Below are 9727 nucleotides of genomic sequence, written 5' to 3'. Positions count from 1 at the left end.
GGGTGCCGCCCCCGGAGGGAGGTGGCTGCTGGGGCGCGGCCCGTGCGTCTATGTGCCGTGCCGTGCCGTGCCGAGCCGTGCGGAGCAACGAGCAGCGCCATGGCTTTCGCGCGCTGGTGGTATGCCATGGTAAATGCAGGGGGGCGGCTGCGGCCTGCGGAGGGCTCCGCACAGCGGCTGCGAGTGGGTCCGCCCGTCTGTGACACGAATGAGCGGGGAGGTGGGAGTGACGGGCGGCAGATGGGCGCTGTTCACGTGCTTGTGTTGTTGTGCGTCAGGTCCTGTGAAAACCTGGCATTTTCTGGATATAGCTCCGAAATTCCGCCATGAACTTTGTCTAAGCGGTGCTGGAACGTGTCTCGTTCGTGCTGATGGCTGTTTTTTGTGATGCTCTGAATAATGCGAGCTCTCGAAGCGACTAAACTATGCCATTCGATCAAAACTCAGCAATTAAGTGATTTGCAGCATAAGGCAGAGGCAGAGTTTGCGTGGGTTTGCTTCTGCTTTGGGTGAAAATCCTGTAGTGTGCCTTTTTTTGGAAACGTGTGTTTAGCTGCAGGTAGGTCATGGAGCTGCCAGGAATAGTTTTGTCTTGTTGAACAGTCTCTGAGCAAACCTCAGCTCTCATGGCTCTCTGTGGTTCAGCTCAGCTTGGTCAGTGCTCATTAGTCTGACAGGAGCTGTAATTGCTTACAAGTCGTCTGAATTATTAGTCATAGCAGGAAGCAGTTGGTCTTGCAGAGGAGTGTTGAGAAGGAGCCTGCCCTCTGTTAAAGTTTTAGAGAAACTAAATATGGTGAAAGGCGTCTTTCAGAGAAAACATCGTTTTAACGTATTTCCTGAATAATGGTTGAGGTAAATGGGATCCCCCTAATTTCTAATAGCACTTTTCCGTTGCTCAGAGCAGCTTAGATGATGGATTATTGATGTTTCTGAGTGTTATTGTTGTAATAAGTAGTGATACAGCATGATGATGATAACACAGAATCAGAAATAGGAAAGTTTGAGAACTGATGCATTAAGTGATGATGGCTCTGTAGTCCTGGGCCACTGAATCCAGTGTTGGAAAAGATACAAAGACCATCTTGTTGTCCACATTCACAGAGAGAAACCTCATCTCTTGAGCTGTGTTGGAAAGCAGTCTGTGTAGTTACTGGCACCAGTACATCTTCACTGGACTTTGTGGGAGACCAGTGTCCTCCCTGTCCATGTAAACATCCATCACTTACTGGGGTAGTTTCTTCCTGGAGGGCATCGTGGTCTAATAAATGAGGGAGTGCAGCAGGAGAGAAGGAAGAGAGGAACAGACATGAGAGATTTGATGGTTGTTCTGTTCTGTTCTGTTCTGGCAAAGAAAGAGTAAACCTATTTGGGCTGCTGAATTGTGGAAAGATATTGCTGCCCAAACAAAGAATATGGTTGTAAAGGTGCGCCATGTAGATGCTCATGTGCCCAAGAGTCGGGCTACAGAAGAACAGCAAAATAACCATCAGGTAGACCAAGCTGCCAAAATTGAGGTGGCTCAAATAGACCTGGACTGGCAGAACAAGGGGACCCGCAGTGTCATGGGATTTTACACTTGAACATCTGTGGGATCCTGAGAAACTAAGTCAGTAGGTGCTGGTTTGTTTATTTGTTTGTTTGTTTTTTCCTAGGAGATGTGTGCAAAGCATAATGATCTTAAAGCCCTTTGTATAAAGTGCAAAGGGCTGTAAGAAGAGTCTGGCTTTCACCTATGCTTTCTGTACACTTCCTTGATGCATCTTTGATCTGGCAGTTCTTTGAGCAGCATCAAAGATCTCTGTCTTTTTCCCAATTTCAACTAAAAAGTGATGGTCAGATTCCTGTCAGGATGGAATGATTGTCTTCAGCAGCAGCAGCAGCAGCAATGCAGAGTTAGTTGACTTCAGCTGAGAGTATTGCAGGCAGACTTCCCATCTTACCCAGTTACTGAATGCCATTGCTGACCTCTGAGATGCTGTGCAGTGTCTTTGAACTGAGGGCTTACTGGTGCTAATGGAACTCCTGAGGTTTAAGAAGAATGTCGTGGAGCAGGACCTTTAGCAGAGACCTGATTTTTGCAAGTGTAAGCTGAAGATGCAGTTGTACATTCTGTTACTGGTATTTTGCACAGTGTTTGAATCTAAAGGTAAATGTGCTGAGGCAATAGTGTCAAGATGTTTTTTGCACGCAAAACAAGATGAAGATCTCAGGATAAACTTCGTTGATGTTGATGTTACTTCTTTGTTTTTTTTGTTTTTTTTTTTCAGATGTTGTCATTATGAGTTGTTTTGCTTGTTTTGTCCTTAGTGAAACATACTTGGAGCCAATTTATTTTTTCAACAACTATAGGAAAATGTTGCAAATAAGTTACATTTTAAGTTTAACTAACTAAAAGCTGGCTCTTTTTGTGACAGAGTTGGAGCTGCTTCTGCCATCAGTATGTGTATGTTGTTGAAAAAGGGTAGAATGCCCAAAGCAAAAGCAGCCTCTCTCACCCATGTGGGGACATAAAAGAGCAAGGCATGCATACCATCCCAGGAGAGCTTAGCTGAGTTTCTTGCTAAGCAAATTGATTAATTTATTTGAACTAGAAGTCTCAGCGCTTGGAAATGCAAAGCAAAAGGGAGCTGATGGAGGTCATTTTAAAATAGGACCTCTTCTCATATCTTAAACATAAGCTTTTCATTGAACCAGTGTGATCTTTGCAGAAGGTGTATTAGAAAATTGTGCTTTCCTAGTTTACCTTCTCAGGGTGGCAGACTTTCAAGTGAGATGATGCTTTTTTAGACTGTTTTATTATCTGAGGCCAGAGAGCATCAGTGCTTAAGTGTACACAGTATGTGACTCCAAGTGACTGGACAAAAATCATTTTAGTGGGGACTTACATGCTTGTTCCAAGTGTCATTTGAATTTTAAATTGGAGTCTCATTATTGTAGATGCTGTTTGACACAGCTTTCTGGTGGGAAGGCTTCAGGTGCCTAACCCCTGCTTGACTTGAGTTTAGGTGTGGCAGAGTTGGAGTACTTGGCTTCCCCAGGGTGCTTCAGGGTTGTGCAGTTGATCTCCTTGAGGGATGGTTGAGGGAATGCTGCCAGCCCATTTGTCCTGCCTTTCCTCTGACTCCCAGGCTCTCTCTGGGAACCTCAGATTACTGTACATCACAGCCTGGTCTAGAGGTAGAAGAGCCTTGACACATTGGTTGGGATGCTCTTCATTTCAGCCAACTGCTGGGACACAGTCCTGGGACTGGCAGCTCTCTTGATGTTATGATCCTGTCTGGCGTATGTTTCCTTGGCAGGAAAGAAGATGTGGACAAAGGTAAGAAAGGTAGTGCCTGGTTTGGCATTGACAGAAGTCTGGTGTATGCAGTAGGATCTGTATAGGGTTCCTGCTTTTTGTGACTTGCAAAGGAAATGGAGAATCATTCTGGACTTCAGTTGGTGTTACCCCCCAGATGTGAGAGAGTATACCAATGAGATTGACAGCATACATGCAATATACAGGAAAACGTGCTTGCTTTGGTAGCCCACTTCCATTATGATAATTAATATTCTCTTGGGAAGCCAATAAAGCCTTTCATTCTATGCAGTATGCATTTGCAGTTGTCCGTAAGCTGTCTGTGTTGATAACAGTAAGAGATGCGGCTGGATTCAGGGTAGCACTCAGCTTTTTGAGTCTTGTGCTGCAACAAAGATGGCAAGGTGTGTAAGGAGTGGTTGAGGTCCCTAGGTGTGCTCAGCGCAGAGCAGAGGAGCTGAGGGGAGCCCTCATGGCGACTGCAGCTCCTCACAGGGAGTGGAAGGTGGCGCTGAGCTCTGCTCTGTGTGACAGCGACAGGGCCTGAGGGAACGGCGTGGAGCTGTGTTAGGGGAGGGGCAGCTGGGGGACAGGGAAAGGGTCTGCACCAGGGGGTGGTGGGCGTGGAATGGGATGCACAGGGCGGTGGGCACAGCCCCAGTGCTGGAGTTCAAGGAGCATTTGGACTGTACTCTCAGGTGCAGGGTTGGGTTTGGATGGTCTTGTGTGAAGCCAAGAGTATGACTTGATCCTTGTAGGCCTCTTCCACTTTGAGGTATTGTATGAATATGAAGCTGTGATCCTATAATGAGAATGTCCATGTAGAATCAGAGCCCAGTCTGCGTAAAATAGTTTTGCTGAACAGCAGCCATAGGTCCTGAACCTTATAGCTGCGCTGGAATCACCATTTGTCAGTTAAAGCAGATCTATTGATGTTGCTTTTATTGGTATGTGCATGGTGTGTTTGCTGTAGATACTGCAGATAACTGGGTTGTGTCCTTACTGAAAGTGGTATTGTGGGGCATTGAATCAATCCATGTAAATCTTACCTGGAAAGACTGACTATCTGGTTTGGTTTTCTACTGAAGAGTCAAAATTGGAATAGTATTTCCAATTCTAAAACTTTTAAAATGCCTTAGTGATGCCCTTACTAATTTAAAAATCTTGAATTATTAGATTGTTTTATTATTGTTTAAAACAACGTGTGAAATTTTTGTCCTGTACTACCATAGTGGAAATGGATAAGAGACATGACTTATTTTTTTTTATTTTTGTTCTGTTTGTTCCTTCAGCTATTGTGTCCGCAGCCTGTCTGTTGCTGTGCTTGAGCACATTCCAGCTGAAGATGGTCTAGTGATACATGGCTCATTACTTTCTAGTTGTAGTCATGCAAAGGAAATGCTGTAGGAACTCATTACTTAAGTGGTTTAGCAAACTTCTCCTGCTACTTGGTCTTTAAAACAGAAAGGAATGGATGGTTCTAAGCTCAACCCCTCTCTTTACTCAGCAACACCAAACAGTTTTGAATCCTCATTCTCTGGTGTCTGAGTTGCCCTGGGATACTAGCTGAGATACTATATAATGGCTTTATTATATTGTTTTTTTTATTCATGGGGAAAATTACTTGCTTTTAGCCTTTTTTTTATTCTAAGATTAAACAGTTTGCTGTTGAAAAAGATTTTTTTGAGGGACCATACTCTCTGTTATCAGAGATGCAAAATAAAGCCAGTGTTGAATACAGTGCACTTGCAGGATATTCTCTATGTTGCTACACATGGAGAACACGTAGGAGTAATGGCACATTGGGTTAGGTGGAAGGAAGTTTAATGTTTTGGATGGGATGACACAGGAGTTTTGAAGAGGAACTGTATTTTTTGCTGTGCGCCTGTGCTTGAACCATGAGTTTATGTTTCGTATAAACAGCAAAAGTCTAGAAGTCATAATAGCAGATTTCTTCCACATAAGGAGGATTGGACATCATGAGCATTTGAATGGTTATGAAGAAAGTTTAGATGTTGGAGTGCATGGTCATGGTTGGACACGTAGTGTTGATCTGTTAGAGCTGTTGTGTTTCTACAAGAGTCTGTGAGTCTACAGCGAGTATCAGAGTGCCATGCTAATCAAGACTAACTGATAATATGAATATCTTACAGAACTTCTCACAACAATAGTGTTAAATGTAGAGCTATTGAAATCATTACTTTCTGACTGAAATCTGTTGAAGTCATCCAGTGGGACAATGGAGTCTGGTCATCAGTATTGTCCCCTATAGGTCAGTGTTAGTACAAGTGATTTTCAATATCTTTTTCAAGATCTCAGTGGGACTGAGTATGCCCTCAGCAAGTTTGCTGATGATACCAAGCTGAGTTGATAGAATAGAAGGAGGGGATGACATCCAAAGGGACTTGGACAATCTTGAAAAGTGATTCTACATGATGAGGTTCAACAAGGCCAAGCATAAGGTGTTGCGTATGGCTTGGGGCAATCCCATACAGACTGGGAGAAGAACTCCTTGGGAGCAGCACATCTCTTACACATCTCTTACACATCTCTTTTCTTTACTTACAGCAGGGTGACAAGAAGGCAAGTGGAACTTCTTCCAAATCAGGAGAGAAAAAAGAAGCAACGGAGGTAAATTTGTTTAATTAAATTTTAAATTTTAAAATTTTAATTATTAAAAAATAATGCAAATATATTAACAAGAAAAACTTGGTAATGAATTACCTCTGATATAAATCTTTGTATTTTGATTGCAAACTGGTAATTTTCAGGTAAAACTGATTACTGTAGTCAGACAATTTGTTGCAGATGTGTGCAGTTTTTTCTTAAGCTGCAGAGCCACTCAATGTTTTCTTTCTTGTCTCCTGCTTTCACAAGTTCTTCCATTTAGAATCAGTAGAAAGTATCTCAGTGGATTTGTGTGTTCTGCAGTGCAGGTACACTTTGATACGTATCTGATGGTACTGGCTTTTTGATTGTTGGGAAGAAGGTATAAAGTGGAGTGTTCTGTTATGCTGACTTTCTTGCTTGTACACTGGATTTTCTTCCAAATGGGAATATTCATGCATAGATTTTTCACATCTGGGCCACATCTTGGCACATTTGCATATGTGTGGTTAGTGCTGTATTTTCAATAAATACTATTTTTTGAAGATACAACTTTTTCAGGAATGAAGCTTTCCTTATCAGGAGTTCATGCTGGGCTATAATGTTGAGTTTACAGTAAGCAGTTTTATAGTCTGATCGTAGAGGCTGTTGATAACAGTCAGAAACCGTATGGGTTGCAGGCTGTGTTCGGAACAGTACTTTGTACTTCTCCCAGGAGGCCTAAATCCTGTTAGTCACACAGAGATATGTTGTGTGCGATGGTGAGTCACTCTTGCGCCGCAGAAGACAGTGTTGTCTGAGCCAGGATGCAAGTGCCAGTAGTGATCATTCATTCCTCTCAGCTGATGCAAAATGGGAGCAGTACTTTTCCAAGGAATGTTAGCAGCAGGTTTACAAAAAGAAGAATTCACAGAAGCATCTACTACTTGTCTACTTGTTGCCTTCAAATATCAGTTATTTGTGTAAGGGAAGCTGGAAGTAGGAAACATCTGATACTTCGGTCTTAGCAGAAGCTATCTGGAAAAAGGTAAGCTATAGTGCTTTTAACTGCTGCGTCTATCAAGAGCAGTTATCATTTTATTACTGTCTTCAGAGGTTGATGATTAGAGCAGTTACCAGTCTTTCCTCACCAAATGCCAATAGAGGGGTGTCTACATTGGGTACATGATCCTTTTATGTCCAGATAGTGTAGTTTTCTTCAACAATGCTTTTCTTTGGTACGTTCATAGTTTTATATTGGATTTTTTTGATTGCACGTTGTTGCTTTTAATATAGAAATGCTTACCATTTTGTGGGACTGGTGGGAGTTGAAGTCTGTAGTTTGGATGGTGGAGTTACTGTTCCAAACTGGCAACAGAAGACTGTTAATAAGTTTATTTTCCAGATGCTTCTGCTTTTACAACAGTATTAAGCTTCTGATTTATATCTCTCTTTCAATGCTAGAATGCTTGAGTCTGTCTGTTTTCTGAAAACAAAACCAAGATGTAGCCTTAATATGTTATGCCCATTTTTTTTTAGCCCTGGTTCTTCATAGCAGCCAATTATAGTTACTTGGAAGCACTTAGGGTGCACTAAATCTCAGTGCTGTTTCATCTAGCACAACAGAGAAATATTGTGTAATGGTTTGATAAGTCTGTGAGATCCTGCTCTACAGGGCCATATTCCTCTTGAAAGGGTTAATCTCCTTTGCTTCATTAATCTCTGTATGGTGTTAAGGAAAAGACACCTTCACACTGAGATCCTGTTTGCCTCATTTCAACAGTACTACTCAAGCTTCAAGGCAGACTAAGTGATCTTCTTGCCCCAGGAGTGGTCAGCTTTAGGTTAAAACATGCATCATCTGTTACTCTAATGACGACCAATAGAATATGTAGCTGTGCAGTATCTTGTACAAATAAGTGCTTTGCTAGAAGGAAGACAGCTGGAAAATTCATGTGTTAGAATGTGTAAGTGAAAAGAAATACAGGCAACTCTTTATCCACGTGATCCAAAGATAACATGTGCATGTGTTGTGGTTGTATTGAGCAGCACTCACAGACACAGATTCAGGTTACTGGTCATATGCCTTATCTCTTTGTGTCTTGCATTTCAAAACCTTAAAATTGCTAAATTCACATTTTGAAGAAGATCAGACACTGAGAATCTTAAGTTGGCCTTGAAATGTTTTCATTGCTTGTGGATGTGTGTGTGGTAGACAGTAGCATAAAATAAATGATCATTGTTGGAATTGATGGTTGCCCATGCATTTGAATCTGTTTTATGCATTTGCATCTGGGGTGTACATGCCATGCTGCAGGACATGCTGCTGTTTTCCCATATCCATGCCTTTAGTTCTTCACTCTGTGAAAAGTTGAGATGTTATTGTCCTGAGTCAACATGTTTGCAAGACACCATTGCAAAATGTGAGAAATAGCAAATATCTTTTATTCTCCTTTCCTCCCAATGTTCTAAGTCCTTTGGCAGCTTTTATGTGCAGTTTCAGTATGTGAGAGACAACTCGCATAGTTTTTTTTTTACCTTTCATCTTAACATCATCTTCAAGCTTTTGTGTACCCTTCCAGGAGTTTCAGGTCACTTTGGAATTTGTATACCATCAAGGAATTACTGCTAATGAATATTTTGGATGCTAGATAAATAATTTTAAGTGGGGAGAGGAAAACTCACTGCCTAGTGAATGATAGTTTATGAAACATCTTGAAATTAAAGTTGCTGGGCCATAGATTTTATTAATGTATGAATCTGTGAGAAAGAGTATCAGCGTACAGCTGAGCTATTTTTACGTGGCTGCTTTTGCTGTCTTTTGTATCTATTTGCTATTGTTCAAGAGAGGGAAATTGGTTGCCTGAATCTTTGGCTGGTCTCAGAAAGGTAGGTACATTGTTAAAGTGAATTGCCTTGTCACACTGTCATGTTCTTTTTCTGTGTTTGATATTGCCACTTCAGAACAATGCTCCTGGAAATGAAGGGTTAGCAAAAGAGCGCAGCTCATCTGGGAATCTCAGCTAAACTGACCCAAACACAAATCTTGATCCTGCCCTAATCTCTTGTGAAACATTCCAAAGTGTTAGGCAGTCTGATAAAATCTATTGGGTTCAGAGTGAGACTTTTTTTACAGTATTGAGCTTTTCTTTTAATTGTACTTTGACTTGAGACCCAATAAGCAATTTTGAAGTCTATGCATTAAATACAGCAATGCTTGTAGAAGGAACAGAGGTGCTGGATTAAAATTCAGATGGACATGATTCAGATTAGTTAACTTTGGAAAAAATCAGTTCTAGTATATTTAAAGGTACATAAATATGACACTGTCTGTTGCAGACTGCATTGTACTTTAGTACATATTCCTATGTGTAATTCCTGGTTTTGAGGCAAACACTACTGTTGTGTGTGATAACTGTTTGAAATACACCTTCTCTGTTTTGAAGTAGCTCATGCTGGTGTTATTAACAGCACAAAATCTGGAAAAAGCTGTTATCTTTTCATTGAGTGAAATAGAGTGAAATATCAAGGGGAGCTTCTGTGTCAGTCTAACTATGTAGTTACTGCATTGCTGCTGTCTGAATGTGAAAATGAGAACTTCATGATCTATAAGGTCTTTTCCAACCTGAGCAATTCTGTGATTCTATAATTCTATAAAGGGAAGACAGAATAATATGTTTTAGGAATTTGAAGCTCCAGATTAGAGCAAAGATGTATCGCAGAGTCACAGAATTACAGAATTGTAGGGGTTGGAAGGGACCTCTAGAGATCATCGAGACCAACCCCCCTGCCAAAGCAGGTTCCCTACACCAGGTCACACAGGTAGGCGTCCAGGCGAGA

At 41.5% G+C, this 9727-nt stretch overlaps 1 protein-coding gene across 1 annotated transcript in view; it reads left to right on the top strand.

Moving 5' to 3' along the window:
* CAST (calpastatin) overlaps window positions 1–9727 on the top strand; it is a 62291-nt gene that overhangs the window by 1170 nt on the left and 51394 nt on the right. Inside the window, exons 2-3 of the mRNA XM_019610607.2 lie at window positions 4–119; window positions 5870–5932. Of these exons, the coding sequence (XP_019466152.2) occupies window positions 4–119; window positions 5870–5932 (179 nt within the window). The remainder of the gene's footprint in view (window positions 1–3; window positions 120–5869; window positions 5933–9727) is intronic.

Source organism: Meleagris gallopavo, chromosome Z, assembly GCF_000146605.3.
Source record: "Meleagris gallopavo isolate NT-WF06-2002-E0010 breed Aviagen turkey brand Nicholas breeding stock chromosome Z, Turkey_5.1, whole genome shotgun sequence".
NCBI lineage: Eukaryota > Metazoa > Chordata > Aves > Galliformes > Phasianidae > Meleagris > Meleagris gallopavo.
Note: the sequence above shows the minus strand (reverse complement) of the source record. Positions and strands in the feature narration are given on the sequence as shown.